Source organism: Suncus etruscus, chromosome 4 (assembly GCF_024139225.1).
Source record: "Suncus etruscus isolate mSunEtr1 chromosome 4, mSunEtr1.pri.cur, whole genome shotgun sequence".
Classification (NCBI taxonomy): Eukaryota; Metazoa; Chordata; class Mammalia; order Eulipotyphla; family Soricidae; genus Suncus; species Suncus etruscus.
The window spans coordinates 137104925-137124333 of NC_064851.1; the positions used below are offsets into that span (position 1 = coordinate 137104925).

At 37.0% G+C, this 19409-nt stretch overlaps 1 protein-coding gene across 1 annotated transcript in view; it reads left to right on the forward strand.

Moving 5' to 3' along the window:
- LOC126006827 (cytochrome P450 4V2-like) overlaps positions 1-4514 on the forward strand; it is a 28867-nt gene extending 24353 nt beyond the window's left edge. The window contains exons 9-11 of the mRNA XM_049772355.1: positions 520-654; positions 985-1164; positions 2956-4514. Coding sequence (XP_049628312.1) covers positions 520-654; positions 985-1164; positions 2956-3128 — 488 coding nt within the window. The 3' untranslated portion in view covers positions 3129-4514. The remainder of the gene's footprint in view (positions 1-519; positions 655-984; positions 1165-2955) is intronic.
- Positions 4515-19409: the final 14895 nt, after the last annotated feature.

Genomic DNA, 19409 nt, shown 5'->3' on the forward strand with positions numbered 1-19409 from the left:
AACTAAAAGGATATCTTGCACCATTACTAAGTAACTACCAATCATTCTCTCTTTCTTAGCCTCAAATATCTACTTTAACTAGTCCACAGATTTTCCTATTCAGCATACTTTCTATAAATGAAAGTATTAATACACATACACATACGTATATACACACATACTGGGGGTCAGAACAATAGCACAGCTGGTAAATACATGCAAATACCAGGTTCGATCCCAGGCATCCCATATAATTTCTGAGCTTGCCAGATGTGATTTCTGAGCTCAGAATCATGAGTAACCCCTGAGTGCTGCCAGGTGTATCCCAAAAAGGAAAACAAAAAATCCCACAACTTTTATGTCTGAATTCTTTAACTTGAAAAATTGTCTCATTTTAATTCAATTATGTAAAATATTGAAAATTCTTTTTGGTGAAGATATTTCACATTTGGTCTTTTTAATTAGTTGCATCTGCTTTGAAGTCTCCTCTTCCAAACCCCAATCTTTTTCACTGTCATCTTATCTATTTACTTTAATCAGGGAAGTCTGATCGCCCTGTTACAACAGAGGACCTGAAAAAACTTAAATATCTGGAATGTGTTATTAAGGAGACTCTTCGTCTATTTCCTTCGGTTCCTTTATTTGCTCGTCAACTTAATGAAGATTGTGAAGTTGGTAAGTATTCCTCAAATCAAAATGGTAAGAAATCTATGTGTGTTTAGGGGAGAGAGGATTCCCAAGCATTGCTTCAGAAGCCTGGGGTCTACTCTCTGTGATATTTTTCCAGAAGACCCATTTGGTCTGGCTATGCAGTACTGCTCCGACAAGGTAGATCTGGGGTCCATAGGATCATCCCTAGAGGTGCTTGGAGGAACATGTATTATCAGGGGTTGGACTTGTGGTCTTAAGCATGTAACCAGCCCCTGTGAGCTAACTCCCTGGCCTAGCAGATGTTTTTAATATTTTCTGTCTCATTTTCATGGCATTTTCTTTATTTCTTGACAGCGGGCTACAAAATTGTGAAAAACGCTGAAGCAATCATCTTTACCTATGGACTGCATAGAGATCCACAATATTTCCCAGACCCTGAGGTGTTCAAGCCAGAAAGGTTCTTTCCTGAGAACTCTCAAGGACGCCATCCATATGCATATGTGCCCTTCTCTGCTGGACCAAGAAACTGTATAGGTTGGTACTCATCAAATTGGTTTGGCCATTCAGTATTGATAAAGTATGCGAGGGTTGGAGAACTTGTACACATAGCCACAATGTCCCTGATTCCTACGCCCCCTCCCCCCAGAAAGGTTTCATGGTGAAGAGAAAATACTAGAGTAAGCATTTATTTTAAAAATTAAAGGAGACAAATAAAGGAAGCTAGTACTCAGCTGGGAAAAATAAGTTTTTATTTAAGAAAAAGAGAAAGTAGCAAAGACACTAGCGAAGTTGCAAGGAATACAAAACTGTTGTTTCATCTCCCTTAGGCTTTCAGGATTCACATTTTTCTTATTCCCTCTTTAACTCTCCTCCCAAATGGGTGGTCAAGACCTGGAATTGAGTTCTTGGTTGTATTTGGCCATTTTCATGAGTTACTATGGTAATTAAAACAGATGTGGCAGGGCCCGGAGAGATAGCACAGCAGTGTTTGCCTTGCAAACAGCCGATCCAGGACCAAAGGTGGTTGGTTCGAATCCCGGTGTCCCATATGGTCCCCCGTGCCTTCCAGGAGCTATTTCTGAGCAGACAGCCAGGAGTAACCCCTGAGCAACGCCGGGTGTGGCCCAAAAACCAAAAAAAAAAAAAAAAAAAAAAACAGATGTGGCACCTGTGCATGTGATTTTGATAAGAAAGAAGAGACCTCTGATATGTTAGTTATTTTAATAATGGTATAATAAGCTAAAGTTTTCTTTGTGGTCATTTAATGCTGACCTGGTTTTGTTCCCCCTGAGTTATAACCAAGGGACAACTCTTGCAGATGTAATAGAATTCCAGAGAAGTTTTCTTCTCACTGTACATTTGGCCTGAACATGGTTTAAACACTAGACTGGCCTTGCTTATATCTGACTTTTCCTACACTCCCATACCTTCATGCATATATTTGTGCCTCCCTCCCTTACAGACTCCAAGGTAGTAGTTTTTCTCATGAAGGGTGAGAACCCTGAGCACAGAGCCAATATTAAGTCCTGAGCAGAGAAGGTATGACTCAAAGGCCAAAAATTAAAAAAAGAAAAGAAAAGAAAGGAAGAAAAGGAAAAAGAAATTATTGTTTGTTGCAAATAAAATATTGTTTTATTTTTATTTATTTTTTATAGTTTGGGATTTGAGGCCAAAAAAAGAATGCAAAATAAAGATGCAAATGGTATGACAGCTGAACAACTTAACAGCATCACCATGCATTATAAAGACATTAACTTCAGTGTTTCTAGCATTTTATCATTTACATATATTAGGGAATTATTAAATTAATGTAGGGGTGGCGAACAAGTTCGACACAAAGAGCCAAAATTTTAAACTGTGAGAGTCAGAGAGCCACGCCACGCAGTGACCTGCCAAAACAGACAAAACCATGTAATTTTAACAATAATATATTAAACACATATTGCATTTTGCCATTTTGAGTGAGGGTAAAAATCCTGTTCACCACCCCTGAGTTAATGGATGAATCTGTCTGGTATTTGATGATTCAACAGTAAATTAAAGGGCCCCTCAAAGCAACCTAAAGTAATGTAGTTACCACTAAAATGCTTTGGATACTTATGGGGGTATTTCTAACATTCAGGTTCCCTGGCTCACCCTAACTACTTAGATGCATTGATTGGGAAAGCATAATCAAGAATCTTCATTTTTTTCATAAACACAATAAGTAATTCTTATTTACCAGGGCTGACTGATTATACAGCTCACTTCCTCCAATATTGCCCATTATTTCTTATATTTGTGTTAAATCTTTAACTGAAGTGAGGTATTTGCATTAATTTGAAGGCCAAAGGTTTGCCATGATGGAAGAAAAGACCATCCTTTCCTGTATCCTGAGACAGTTCTGGATAGAATCCACCCAGAAGAGAGAAGAGCTTGGTGTGGCAGGAGATCTGATTCTTCGGCCAACCAATGGCATTTGGATCAAGTTGAAGAAGAGACACTCAGATGAGTCCTAGCTCTGAGACAAGGCTATGCCTTAATCCTGAGAAGTATTTACTAAAAGAAGCTTTGCATTTATAATTTATAGATTTTGATTTTGAAAACCTTAACCCCTAGACCTAATTTTTTTAAACACACTAACACTGATGTTAGCTCTACTAAATAGAGTCTTTAAATTTTCATTACCACCAGAGATCTTATGTTGTTACTGATAACTAAGTAGAGTTAAATGATATTTTTTCTTTTAATAAAAACTTCATAATCCTCTCAAAAGACACAGCAAATTAAATTTTATTAGACAGGCCCAAAGGGCATATTAATGTTAAGTGGGTTTTTTTTTTTGCTGTTTCAGGAATAATTATATGCACCTATACCTATGCATTCAAGCTGAAAGAGAATATTGTCTATTAACTTGAATAGCTTACATCTCTAATGATATCAACAATGACAATAATTACTGACATTTCAGGTTTTTATCACAGAAATAGGTAATACATAATTTAATTCATGGATTCTATGCTCATTTTTCTTTAGACATTGAACTTAGAACTCTTATTTCACTCTTATTGCATGACAAATATGTCAGATGCTATTGTAGAGATTCCTCTTGGAAACAGACAATCTTTCATAGTACCTGATAGGGCTGTTGAATGGATTTTGGAATAAGACGAACCAAACTTACACAGATTGTTTCTTTACTGTTTCCAAGTCAATCACAGATATAAAACACAAATAAAGAGGATGGAGGTTGTATTGTTTGATATAAATCAAAGGCAGAATTTATAAAATAAATTATTTATCGAACAGTACAAGATAAGGCATATGAAGGGGTCAGTGGCTCTATCTACTTAACCATCCCAAAGAGCCTCTGTGTAGACATCCTAGTATTTAAAACGATCATAAGAGTCAAGGAAATATCTAATGCAGTTGAAAAAGACACCCTATCACTAACTTTGTATTTAAAACTGGGGTGGGAGAGAGTTTGACTGGCTAGAGCACATGCAAGAGGTCCAGGTTTGATCGCTGGCACAGCACAGTCCTCTGAACATCACCAGTTGTATCCCAACACAATAAAAACAGAAAACAAAATTTCAAAAGTACATTTAAGTAGAAAATACCCTTACAAAATGATTCAATATTTTAAATGTATTCTTGGAAATCAGTATTATTTCTCAATTTTATGTTCTTAAAAATTTATATTTAACCCTTTCAAAATAAAAATCAGTGACTGTATTAGATGTGAAATTACCTTTTAAATACAACATAAATTTTATCATTTGGCTGGGGATCTTAATTTTTCTCATAATGTTTATTAATATCTCAATAAATAGTCACTTTTACCATCAATGTTTAGTTTCTTTCATGTTCTGTGGTAGTCAATGTGGATGATAATTATTTTAAATGCAAAATGACCAAAAATACCTATGTCCATCTATCTTCCTATATTTGAAAATGTTATCCTGAGAACAATAAATTCATTTATTTTAAGTCACCTTGAGATTAAAATTTTTATATAGGTAGATTTATATCCTTTTGCCAGCAGGAAGTAGCTAGAGAAGACATATTTACCTAGGCAAGCGCTAAATATTTAATGGGGTAAAACTCTAGGAGATTAATGTTGTAGGTACATAAACAGGGAGGAACTCATGGCATGAAAAGTCTAAGAAGATATAATACTAAGATGGAATTTAAAGGCATTGACAAATTACCAGCTCTCAAGTAATCTGGAGGTTTTAAGGCATCACCCAGATGCTAAAAATACTGAGATACCACTTTAAGAAAGATAGATTCATTCAGAAAAGCAGCTCCAAGGAGATCACAATACCATGTTAAGATTATGGAAAAGAATATCAAGAGTACAAGACTCCTCTATTTTTGGTCTCACTCTCAAAATAAAGACCCAGGTAGGAGAGTTAGAGAAAAATATTATTAAACTGCCTTTCTATTAAATTATCCTTGCATTCCAGAGATTAAATCCTACTTAGTCATGGTGCATGATCTTTTAAATATATTGTTGAATTTGCTTTGCTAGTATTTTGTTGAGGATCTTTGCACCTATGTTCATTAGGGATATAGGGCTATAGTTTCCTTTTCTAGTGATGTTTCTACATTATTTTGGTATCAGGAGATTCCTTCTTCAGCTTTCTGGAAGAGTTTGAAAAGGATTAGAAGTAGGTCTTCTTTATATGGTCATTCTAAAAAAAATAAACAACAACGGAGCCGGAGTGGTGGTGCAAGCAGTAAGGCTTGCCTTGCATGTGCTAACCCAGAACAGACCGTGGTTCTATCCCCCAGCGTCCCATATGGTCCCTTAAGCCAGGAGCGATTTCTGAGCACATAGCCAGGAATAACCCCTAAGTGTTTAATAAATAAACAACAACCACCTTAGAATTGAACTTCCTTACAATCAGCAATTTGAATTCTTGGCCTCTACCTAGAACCCTAAAAACACTTTTTAAAAATATTTGCACTCCAATGCTTATTGCAGTTTGTTCACAATAGTTAAAATCTGCAAATAAACTAAGTATACAAGAATAGATGACTATATAAATACTATGATACACACATAAATCATACTTGACTACAAAGAAAAAATAAAATGACACCACAAAGATGGACCTATAAGGTACCATGAAGTATGAAGTTAGTGAAAAAGAGAAGAAAAAATACAGAATAATCTCTAATATGTAGAAGACAGACATAGAAATATAGCATGGGAATAATGATGGTCAAAGACAAGAGAACCAGAACATTGGTTTAAAGAACTGTCCTTACAAAGGATTGACAGGGAGGCGGTAGGTGATTGAGAGGGTCCTTGAAACAATGGTAGAGGGAAGAGGAAACATGTGTGAAGGATGTGGTATAATGTAGTATGCATGAAATCCTATCATGAACAGTAACAGAGCTTCAAGTAATAATAAAATATTAAAAAAACCACCACCTTTGTAAAGACAAGCAACTCACTGTCACACATGTAATGTCCCTTCTTCTCTAACACTCTTTACATGTTTCTGTATCACCTACTTTGCTGGGGGTGGGGGGGGGCATATCTGTGGGTACTCAGCTTACCCCTGCCCTCAGGGATCACCCCTATAGAGGCTTAGTGACCGTATAGTATGCCAGGGATTGAACCCAATTCAGTCACTATAAGGCAAGTGCACTATCTGTTATACTATTGCTTAGGCCCCACTCCTTATATTTTCTGTAAATAAAACGTTATTACTCCAAATTTTAAGTAAAATAAAATCATGGAGGAGCAAGGAAAATGGTCCCATGGCTTCAAGTGTTTTCCTGGCAAGTATGAGTCTATGAATTCAAAGTTCTGTGATGCCCACATGCACCCAGCTAATCCTAACAGACTAAGGTCTAGAAATTTCAGCAAGGGAAAAATATGTGCAATAAAAACAACACAAGAAAACCCGTGCATGGGACATGTAGTCTGACATAAAATTGTTAATATGGGCCCGTAGAGATAGCACAGCGGCGTTTGCCTTGCAAGCAGCCAATCCAGGACCAAAGGTGGTTGGTTCGAATCCCGGTGTCCCATATGAACCCTGTGCCTGCCAGGAGCTATTTCTGAGCAGACAGCCAGGAATAACCCCTGAGCACTGCCGGGTGTGGCCAAAAAACCAAAAAACCAAAGCAAAAAAAATTGTTAACATATTACATTGACAATACAGAAAGTTAAAGTGACTGACAAATAGCCAGAGTCAATATAGGAGCCAAGCAAATATTGCCTGTAGTACCACATCAGGAAATCTCGAAAATCTCTCAGTTTCACTGTGAGAGCCCAACCTCCAAAGCCAGAAAAGTAGGTGGTTATTCTTACAAAATTTTCTTATTCTTACAGTTTTTCAATAGTTTTATTAAGTTAATCACAATTTTCACTTTACCTTATGTTATCATTTCTTTTCAGGTCAAAGGAAATACTGTTAAATATGTAGAAATAGAAGAATTTTAAATAAATTATATTTTTTTTGGTTTTTTAAATTAAATTATCACTTTATTTTGCATATATAATATTAGCATTAAATTTTGAAATCACAGATTTATCTAATCTACCATGGTTATGGTTATTTTCTTACATATGAGAAGAAGTTACAATGAAATGAGTGCCAACAATATATTGGAACAGTTTTTAATCATCAGTAAAATATTTCTACAAAATTCTGACAAGCTATCTTTAAAATTATGACATTGATCTTTGAATAATATCTTAAAATTAAGTAAAATATAATAGAAGCCTATAAGTTTTGATCTATAGAGGTTTATCTTTTTGTTAGAGAAATACAATATGCAGTACCCTCAATACAAAGGAAGTCACACAAAGCAAGGAAATAAATATAAAAAATAATTACTAATACCTAGGCTAGAGTTCTGTTACTTGAATATTAGAATACCTGTGCTTTCCACCAGCAGTGGATAAGAGTTCCTTTCTCTCCACATCCCCGCCAACACTGTTTATTCTCATTCTTTGTGATGTGTGCCATTCTCTGGGGTGTGAGGTGGTATCTCATCGTTGTTTTGATTTGCATCTCCCTGATGATTAGTGATGTGGAACATTTTTTCATGTGTCTTTTGGCCATGCGTATTTCTTCTTTGTCAAAGTGTCTGTTCATTTCTTCTCCCCATTTTTTGATGGGGTTAGATGTTTTTTTCTTGTAAAGTTCTGTCAGTGCCTTGTATATTTTGGAGATTAGCCCCTTATCTGATGGGTATTGGGTGAATAGTTTCTCCCACTCAGTGGGTGGCTCTTGTATCCTGGGCACTATTTCCTTTGAGGTGCAGAAGCTTCTCAGCTTAATATATTCCCATCTGTTAATCTCTGCTTTCACTTGCTTGGAGAGTGCAGTTTCCTCCTTGAAGATGCCTGTAATGTCCTGTAGTGTTTTGCCTATGTGCTGTTCTATATATCTTATGGTTTTGGGGCTGATATCGAGGTCTTTAATCCATTTGGATTTTACCTTTGTACATGATGTTAGCTGGGGGTCTAAGTTTAATTTTTTGCAAGTGGCTATCCAATTGTGCCAACACCACTTGTTGAAGAGGCTTTCCCTGCTCCATTTAGGATTTCCTGCTCCTTTATCAAAAATTAGATGGTTGTATCTCTGGGGAACATTTTCTGAGTATTCAAGCCTATTCCACTGATCTGAGGACCTATCCTTATTCCAATACCATGCTGTTTTGATAGCTGTTGCTTTGGAAAGCGATATGGAGATTCCTCCAAAAACTGGAAATCGAGCTCCCATACGATCCAGCTATACCACTCCTAGGAATATACCCTAGGAACACAAAAATACAATACAAAAACCCCTTCCTTACACCTATATTCATTGCAGCTCTATTTACCATAGCAAGACTCTGGAAACAACCAAGATGCCCTTCAACAGACGAATGGCTAAAGAAACTGTGGTACATATACACAATGGAATATTATGCAGCTGTCAGGAGAGATGAAGTCATGAAATTTTCCTATACATGGATGTACATGGAATCTATTATGCTGAGTGAAATAAGTCAGAGAGAGAGAGAAAAACGCAGAATGGTCTCACTCATCTATGGGTTTTAAGAAAAATGAAAGACACCCTTGTAATAATAATTTTCAGATACAAAAGGAAAAGAGCTGGAAGTTCCAGCTCACCCCAGGAAGCTCACCACAAAGAGTGATGAGTTTAGTTAGAGAAATAACTACATTTTGAACTGTCCTAATATTGAGAATGTATGAGGGAAATGTAGAGCCTGTTTAGGGTACAGGCGGGGGTTGGGTGGGGAGGAGGGAGATTTGGGACTTGGGTGATGGGAATGTTGCACTGGTGATGGGTGGTGTTCCTTTTATGACTGAAACCCAAACACAATCATGTATGTAATCAAGGTGTTTAAATAAAAAAAATTATGCATTAAAAAAAAAAGAATACCTGTGCTTTACAAGTTTGGTTTTTTTGATATGATAATTTTTCTACTATTCTTTGCTATTGAATTAAACTTATGTTAATGACTCATTGTTACTTGTTTTTTTTCACATTCTCTCTTTTTTTTTAATTATGAGAACAAAGATGCAAAGAAAGAGAACAAGGTAAAGTTACAGTGGAAGTACAATCACCCATAACATAATTCTCAGAAGAAGTCCCCTTGCTGATATCTTTTTTTTTTATTTAAACACCTTGATTACATACATGATTGTGTTTGGGTTTCAGTCATGTAAAGAGCACCACCCATCACCAGTGCAACATTCCCATCACCAATGTCCCAAATATCCCTCCTCCCCACCCGACCCCCGCCTGTACTCTAAACAGGCTTTCCATTTCACTCATACATTCTCATTATTAGGACAATTCAAAATGTAGTTATTTCTCTAACTAAACTCATGACTCTCTGTGGTGAGCTTCCTAAAGTGAGCTGTAACTTCCAGCTCTTTTCTCTTTTGTGTCTGAAAATCATTATTGCAAGAATGTCTTTCATTTTTCTTAAAACCCATAGATGAGTGAGACCATTCTGTGTTTCTCTCTCTCTCTCTCTCTCTCTCTCTCTCTGATTATTTCACTCAGCATAATAGATTCCGTGTACATCCATGTATACAAAAATTTCATGACTTCATCTCTCCTGACAGCTGCATAATATTCCATTGTGTATATGTACCACAGTTTCTTTAGCCATTCATCTGTTGAAGGGCATCTTGGTTGTTTCCAGAGTCTTGCTATGGTAAATAGTGCTGCGATGAATATAGGTGTAAGGAAGGGGTTTTTGTATTGTATTTTTGTGTTCCTAGGGTATATTCCTAGGAGTGGTATAGCTGGATCTATGGGAGCTCGATTTCCAGTTTTTGGAGGAATCTCCATATCGCTTTCCATAAAGGTTGAACTAGACGGCATTCCCACCAGCAGTGGATAAGAGTTCCTTTCTCTCCACATCCCCGCCAACACTGTTTATTCTCGTTCTTTGTGATGTGTGCCATTTTCTGTGGTGTAAGGTGGTATCTCATCGTTGTTTTGATTTGCATCTCTCTGATGATTAGTGATGTGGAGCACTTTTTCATGTGTCTTTTGGCCATTTGTATTTCTTCTTTGTCAAAGTGTCTGTTCATTTCTTCTCCCTATTTTTTGATGGGATTAGATGTTTTTTTCTTGTAAAGTTCTGTCAGTGCCTTGTATATTTTGGAGATTAGCCCCTTATCTGATGGGTATTTGGAGAATAGTTGCTCCCACTCAGTGGGTTGCTCTTGTATCCTGGACACTATTTCCGTTGAGGTGCAGAAGCTTCCCAGCTTAATATATTCCCATCTGTTAATCTCTGCTTTCACTTGCTTGGAGAGTGCAGTTTCCTCCTTGAATATGCCTGTAGTCTCAATGTCCTGGAGTCTTTTGCCTATGTGTTGTTCTATATATCTTATGGTATTGGGTCTGATATCGAGGTCTTTAGTCCATTTGGATTTTACTTTCATACATGATGTTAGCTGGGGGTCTAAGTTCAATTTTTTGCAAGTGGCTATCCAGTTGTGCCAACACCACTTGTTGAAGAGGCTTTCTTTGCTCCATTTAGGATTTCCTGCTCCTTTATCAAAAATTAGGTGATTATATGTCTACGGAACATTTTCTGAGTATTCAAGCCTATTTCACTGATGTGAGGGCCTGTCCTTATTCCAATACCATGCTGTTTTGATAACTATTGCTTTGTAGTAAAGTTTAAAATTGGGGAAAGTAATTTCTCCCATATTCTTTTTTCCAATGATTGCTTTAGCTATTCTAGGGTGTTTATTGTTCCAAACGAATTTCAAAAGTGCCTGATCCACTTCTTTGAAGAATGTCATGGGTATCTTTAGAGGGATCACATTAAATCTGTATAATGCCTTGGGAAGTATTGCCATTTTGATTATGTTAATCCTGCCAATCCATCAGCAGGGTATGTGTTTCCATTTCCGCGTGTCCTCTCTTATTTCTTGGAGCAGAGTTTTATAAATTTATTTGTATAGGTCCTTCACATTTTTAGTCAAGTTGATTCCAATATATTTGAGTTTGTGTGGCAGTACTGTGAATAGGGTTGTTTTCTTAATGTCCATTTCTTCCTTATTACTATTGGTGTATAGAAAGGTCATTGATTTTTGTGTGTTAATTTTGTAGCCTGCCACCTTGCTATATGAGTCTATTGTTTCTAGAAGCTTTTCAGTAGAGTCTTTAGGGTTTTCTATGTAGAGTATCATGCCATCTGCAAACAGTGAGAGCTTGATTTCTTCCTTTCCTATCTGGAATCCCTTGATATCTTTTTCTTGCCTAATCGCTATAGCAAGTACTTCCAGTGCTATGTTGAATAGGAGTGGTGAGAGAGGACAGCCTTGTCTTGTGCCAGAATTTTGAGGGAAGGCTTTTAGTTTTTCTCCATTGAGGATAATATTTGCCACTGGCTTGTGGTAGATGGCCTTCACTACATTGAGAAAGGTTCCTTCCATTCCCATCTTGCTGAGAGTTTTGATCAAGAATGGGTGTTGGACATTATCAAATGCTTTCTCTGCATCTATTGATATGATCATGTGGTTTTTATTTTTCTTGTTGTTGATGTTGTGTATTATGTTGATAGACTTACGGATGATAAACCATCCTTGCGTTCCTGGGATGAAACCTACTTGATCGTAGTGGATGATCTTCTTGATGATGCATTGAATCCTATTTGCCAGGATTTTGTTGAGGATCTTTGCATCTGCAGTCATCAGCGATATTGGTCTGTAATTTTCTTTTTTCATAGCATCTCTGTCTGATTTAGGTATCAAGGTGATATTGGCTTCATAAAAGCTATTTGGAAGTGTTTCTGTTTGTTCAATTTCATGAAAGAGTCTTGCCAGGATTGGTAGTAGTTCCTCTTGAAAAGTTTGAAAGAATTCATTAGTGAATCCATCTAGGTCTGGGTTTTTGTTTTTCGGCAGACATTTGATTACCATTTTTATTTTATCAATGGTGATGGGGGTGTTTAGATATGCTACATCCTCTTCCTTCAACCGTGGAAGATTATAAGAGTCCAAGAATTTATCCATTTCTTCCAGGTTCTCATTTTAAGTGGCATAGAGTTTCTCAAAGTAGTTTCTGATTACCCTTTGAATCTCTGCCATATCAGTAGTGATCTCTCCTTTTTCATTCCTAATACGAGTTATCAAGTTTCTCTCTCTCTCTCTTTCTTTGTTAGGTTTGCCAGTGGGCTATCAATATTGTTTATTTTTTCAAAGAACCAACTTCTACTTTCGTTGATCTCTTGGATTGTTTTTTGGGTTTCCACTTTGTTGATTTCTGCTCTCAGCTTTGTTATTTCCTTCTTTCTCCCTATTTTTGGGTCCTTTTGTTGAGCACTTTCTAGTTCTATTAGCTATGTCATTAAGCTACTCAGGTAAGCTCCTTCTTCCTTCCTGATGTGTGCTTGCAAAGCTATAAATTTTCCTCTCAGTACTGCTTTTGTTGTGTCTCATAAGTTCTGATAGTTTGTGTCTTTATTGTCATTTGTTTCCAGGAACCTTTTGATTTCCTCCTTGATTTTATCTCGGACCCACTGGTTATTGACTATGAGGCTGTTTAACTTCCATGTGTTAAAGTTTTTCTTCTGAGTCCCTTCGAAATTCACAAATAATTACAGAGCCTTGTGGTCAGTGAAGGTAGTCTGCAAAATTTCTATCCTCTTGATATTATGGAGGTATGTTTTATATGCCAGCATGTAGTCTATCCTGAAAAATGTCCCATGTACATTGGAGAAGAATGTGTATCCATGTTTCTGGGGATGGAGTGTCCTATATATATCCACTAGGCCTCTTTCTTCTATTTCTCTCCTCAGGTCTAGTATATTCTTGTTGGGTTTCAGTCTGGTTGACCTATCCAGTGTTGACAAAGCAGTGTTGAGGTCCCCCACAATTATTGTGTTGTTATTGATATTATTTTTCAGATTTGTCAACAGTTGTAGTAAATATTTTGCTGGCCCCTCATTCGGTGCATATATGTTTAGGAGAGTTATTTCTTCCTGCTCTACATACACATTGATTAATATAAAATGTCCATCTTTGTCCCTTACAACCTTCCTGAGAATTAAGTTTGCATTATCTGATATTAGTATGGCCACTCCAGCTTTTCTATGGGTGTTGTTTACTTGGATAATTTTTCTCCAGCCTTTTATTTTGCGTCTATGTTTGTTCTGACTATTCAGGTGCGTTTCTTGTAGGCAGCAGAAGGTTGGATTGAGTTTTTTGATCCATTTAGCCACTCTGTGTCTCTTGACTGGTGCATTTAGTCCATTGACGTTGAGAGAAAGAATTGTCCTGGGATTTAATGGCATCTTTATATCAAAGTTTGGTGTGTCTTTTGGTTAGTCTTGTCTTAAATTAGGTCTTTCAGTTTTTCTCTTAATACTAGTTTTGAGTCTGTAAAGTTTCTGAGCTGTTTTTTTTTCTGTGAAACCATGTATTCTTCCGTCAAACTGGAAGGTGAGTTTTGCTGGGTACAGTATTCTAGGTAAAGCATTCATTTCATTCAGTCTTTTCACAATATCCCACCACTGCTTTCTGGCATTGAGTGTTTCTTATGACAGGTCTGCTGTAAATCTCAAGGATGCTTGCTTGAACGTAATTTTCCATTTTGATCTTGCTGTTTTCAGAATTCTGTCTCTATCTGTGGGATTTGTCATTGTGACTAGGATGTGTCTTGGGGTGGTTTTTCTGGGGTCTCTTTTGGTTGGTACTCTTTGAGCATGCAGGATTTGATCACATATATTCTTTAGCTCTGGCAGTTTCTCTTTAATGATATTCTTGACCGTTGATTCTTCCTGGAAATTTTCTTCCTGGGTCTCTGGGACTCCAATGATTCTTAAGTTTTTTCTGTTGAGCTTATCATAGACCTCTATTTTCATCTGTTCCCATTCTTTGACTAATTTTTCCATTGTCTGTTCATTTGCTTTAAGTTTTTTTCCCAATCTCTCCTACTGTATGGAATTGTTATGTATCTCATCTTCCACAGCACCAAGTCTATTCTCAGCTTCTGACACCCTGTCCAGAGCTTATCCATTTTGTCATTCACTTCGTTTACTGAGTATTTCAGGCCTGTTAGTTGACATGTTATTTCAGTTTGGAGTTTTTTGATTTCTGTCTTCATATTTTCTTGGTTCTTATTAGTGTCCTGTTCAACTCGATCCATGGTTTCTTTGCGTTCTTTGAGCATCTTCCATATTGCTTATCTGAGAGGTTGACTAGTTAGTTGGTCATTATCTGGTCCTCAGAATTGTCATCTTCATTCTCTATGTCTGATGCTGGCCTGTGTTGTTTCCCAATTGTCACACTTGTTTTGTGGGTTTTTCTACGTGTTGTGGTGGTATTCATTGGCTATATGATGTAGGCAGCACACTCCTCTTGCTCCTCCCTTTCTTTATGGGCTGACTTGCCTCTAAGGAGGGGAGTCCTCCATGGATGAAGCCTCACAGTGGACCAAATCTTAGGCCCGAGCATGCAACAGAGAAAACAGTCCAGAGAGAAATGCTTGCTTCTGTGATCCAGCACAGTTCTTAGTGTGATTTTTTCTTCTTGTTGCAATGGTGTTCTTTTCTTAGAAAGAGCACGCGGCCGTGCTCTGCTGGAGCCTCTTTTCGGCCTACTCCCAAGAGGTTCACGCAAGAGGACAGTAGACAGGTATAGAGAGGCAGCACTCACAGTTTTTCACAGTCGGGCCCCACTGGGCAGGCGTAGTTCGTGGATTTTCCCAGCCTGATGTCACAAACAGGGGACCCGGCTTCTGCAAAGCTTAGCCAGATTTTATGTTCTGGAGTCCCGCCCTAAAAATGGCCTCTGGGAGAGCAAGTTTTCTGGAGTCTCTTTTCGGCTCACTCCCAAGAGGCTCACGCAAGAGGACGGTAGAGAGATATACAGAGGCATCACTCACAGTTTTTCACAGTTGGGCCCCACTGGGCAAGCGTAGTTTCGTGGATTTTCCCAGCCTGATGTCACAAATAGGAGACCTGGCTTCTGCAAAGCTTAGCCGGTTTTTATGTTCTGGAGTCCCGCCCTGAAAAATCTTTATTTTGATTTTTTTTTGGCTACACCCGGTGATGCTCAGGGACCACTCCTGGCTATGCACTCAGAAATCACTCCTGGCTTGGGGAACCATATGGGACGCCGGATTGAACCACAGTTTGTTCTAGGCTAGTGCGTGCAAGGCAGACACCTTACGGCTATTGTCATAGCTCAGGTCCCCATTTTATCATTTAAATGAATCTAGGCATTAGCAAAATTAAGAGAGATGTTTAATAAATTGATATGAATGATGTTTGGTTATGACTTTAAAGTAAATCAAAGACTTGATAAAAAAGTAACCTTGAGGGGCTGGAGAGATAGCATGGAGGTAAGGCATTTGCCTTGCATGCAAAAGGGCTGTGATTTGAATCCCAGCATCCCATATGGTCCCCTGAGCCTGCCAGGAGTGATTTCTGAGTGTAGAACCAGGAGTAACCCCTGAGCACTGCCGGATGTGACCCAAAAAAACAAAACAAAACAAAATAAAAAAGCAAAACAAAACAAAAAGAGAAAGTAACCTTGAGGGAGAGAGAGAGAGAGAGAGAGAGAGAGAGAGAGAGAGAGAGAGAGAGAGAGAGAGAGATATTCCCCTGAGTAGGTCACAACTTGCCTTACACAAGTGCCGCATATTTCTCAGTGTCACATAGGGTCCCCCCCAGAACAGTCAAGAGTGTTTCCTGAGCACAATGCCAAGAGTACCACTGAGTACCACTTGGATGGACCCCCAATCATAAAAAAGAAAGGAGCCTAAAGTATTGATTCTCCTATTTCAGTGCCCAAGATTCCTGAGGGTTACTGCTAACATACAGATTCTCTGGCATACCCCTCCTACTCAGATGCATTGGATGAGAGAGGGAAAGGTGCCTCAAGAACCTTTTCTAAGAACAAATATCTTAAGTGATTATGCTTTTCCCTTTACTGTGTAAAGTAACCCACTTCCTCCAAAAGGACCTGTTATTTCTCACATTTCAATTATATAACTTTAACTAAAGTGATGGTATTTACATTAATCTAAAAGTCAAAAGTTCACCATAATGGAAGAAAAAGAAAAAATAGATTATTTTTTCCTGTATCCTGAGAAAGTTTTGGGTAGAAATGATACTGAAAAGAAAAGAACTTGGTGTGGCAGAATTAATTCTTTGTCTTACTAATGACATCTGGATCACACTGAAGAGGAGAAACACAGGTGAATCCTAGCTCTGTGATTAGACTGTGTACTTTTCCATGAAAGAAACATTGAATTTATAATTTATATGATGAATTCAATATATCTAGTCCCTAAGCTTTTTTTCTTATCCTCAGTTATCTTGAAATTCAGTCTTTTCAGTATCGTTTCTACCCAAAACTATTTTTTAATAATTATCTTTATTTAAACACCGTGATTACAAGCAAGACTAAATCAAACATAAACCTATGTCTTTGTTTCTTTAAAAAAATTAGATTCTATATATTGCCCGAACCAAATTCTCTTAGTCCTTTGCAAATTTTTACTGTGTTTGACTGGTTGCCTCTGATTGGTACTAAAATTGGTACTGAAATTTCAGAAAGAATTTCAGAAGTACTTGATCTGTCACATGAAAATAAGCCATTTGTGTTTAATCAACAAATGTACCTAATATGTGCCACAAACTATTACAAACATTAGAAATGCCATAGTGAATGAAATTTAAATATTGGCATACTTGGACCCAAGTGTAAGGGTGTAATAAAGATCAGAGTATATTAGCAATGCAGAACCAGTGAGAGTTCTTGGTGGATGCAGGCTATGAAATAGCAAAAAATAAATAAATAAATAAATAAAATAACAGTATGATTTCTAAATTTTGAACCAGAGAATATGAGAATGGAAATGTCTGTGACTGAAATGAGAATTATTTCATGAAAATATTTCAACAGGGAAATTATGTCTATTAAACACCCAGAGAGAAATATTGGATTGACACTTAGAAAGAGAACTTTAGAGATTGACGCTTTAGATCTAAGTTTGATGTTAACAGAATATAGCTAGAACTAAAAGCATAAAGCTAGCAGGATCATCAAAGAACTGAATGTACTCATACAAGAAATGAAGTTCACAGAACATCCCTGTGGTGTTATATAATTCAGAAATTAGATGTCCTTAGAAAATTATTTTGAGTCCATCATTGATCTTTCATTTTTCACCTCTTTAAAATGCCTAATCAATTTTCAAAAGGGAGTAAAAAGTTAATTAGCAATGCAATATGAAAAAGAGAGGTGAGTGCTAAAGATCAAGATCTGGCTATTCAAATTTAAACTAATTAAAATGAATTAAACTAATCATGCATTGCTTCAGTTCCACTGACTGCATTTGAAATATTCAATAACTGCACAAGGCTGCTACTCTACAGGATGTCACAGATATAGACTATTTCTTTCATTGCAGAAAATTCTATAGGACTTTGATTTGTGCTAATAATTAGGAAACATCACAACCTTCAAGGAAGATTACTATTTGGAAGTCAATTTGTAAAATAACTTCACTAATCCTTGGTATAGTAGATAGCTTGAATATTCTTGAGTCCTTGAGTTATTCTGGAAGTATTGGAAGAAAGAAAATGAAGGTGATTCTAGGAACACACTACAGAGTCTTATCAGAATATTTTTATGAAGCAGATTATTTAGTTAAGAAAATTTGCCTAGGGATGCCTACTTACTACAGTGGGAAGGACACTTGCCTTGCATGCAACCAGTCTGTGTTCAATTCCCAGTACCTCATGCAGTACCCAGCACTGACTTATGATCCATGAATACAGAGCCAGAAATAAGCACTGAACAAAACTGGGTGTGCCTTCCCTGCCCAAAGGAAAAAAAAATTTATACAAGTTATAAGTCATGGACTCAGTGATTTAAATTTTTTTTTTATTAAACCATTGTGCTTTCTTTACAAAGTTATTCATACTTGGGTTTTCAGACATACAATGTTTCAGGAACAATCTCACCACTAGTGTCAACTTCCCTGTACCAATGTTTCCAGATTCCAACCCAAGCTACCATGTTTGCCCCCCCCAGCCTGCCAGCATAACAGACCCATTTTGTAATTTGTTTCTTAAAGACTGGATCTCATGTTTTTATTGTTGTTTACTCTGGGTTGGAATTTAGTTCTGTACGTTCTTAACATCACCAATGCACCTGATGCCCCTTGACCCCTGTTCCCCATCTTTCATATTCTTGTTTCTACTCCTTCATTCATTTTCTTTTATTTCCCTCACTATATTTTGGGGCCTAGAGTGTTCTCAACAAACCTCATTTAACCATTGTATTTTTTTATGCAGTTATTCTAAATACCACATGTAAGTGATATCATTCTATATTTATCCTTTTTCTATGGCTTACTTCATTTAACAGATCTTCCTGTTCAATCCATGGTTCAGCACATTGCATGACTGCATCTCATTCCTTACAGCCAGGTAATATTCTATTGTATGTAGGTACCAGATCTTCATGATATGCTCATCTCTTGTTGGACATCTAAGTTGATTTCAACTCTTAGCAATTGTACTGAGTGCTTCAATGCATAATCCTTTTGGATCATTGTTTGTCTGTCCTGGAAATAGATACCCATAACATGTCTATAGTAGTATTTTGAATCAGACATAATGAAAATATACCAGTTTGGGGGTTCAAAATATAATGATTCATGACCAATATAAAATGGCTTGAAATGAGTATGATATTGTCTTACTGAAAATGGAAACTATAGTGAATTATATAGATATTTAAAATTTTAAATAGTAAGTGATCTATAATAATGATCTAATAGTAATGTCAAATACTACCAGATTCACAGCCTAACCATTGCAACCTTCTTAGGACTTTCTATCATAGATGGTAAAGCTTCTGAAAAGCTACTTTTTAGTCTGTTAAAGGTTTGACAATCCTTCCTGATTATTAGTTATTTTGGGTTTAGGTGGAGACAACATTATTAATGTCACTATTATGGGAGGAAATATCAGCATGTTAAAAAAATCCTCAATTCATTGTTTTTTCACTAGCTTACAACATACTTTAAAAAGTCTATGTATACATAGCATTTTAATATGTTACATTAATAAACTACTTCAATCCAAATATGCTTGACTTTTCAAATATGATGTAGCCAGCTGTTCCTTATACACATGAGTCTTCATTAAACTGCATGTTCACAATCCCACAGTTTTGGGAACTCCACCTCATGTTAATGACTACAGAATCCCCCATAGTGGGGGTGCTCTGGGCATTCCTCAACCTGAACTACAAAGAAAGTGAATACCTGAAT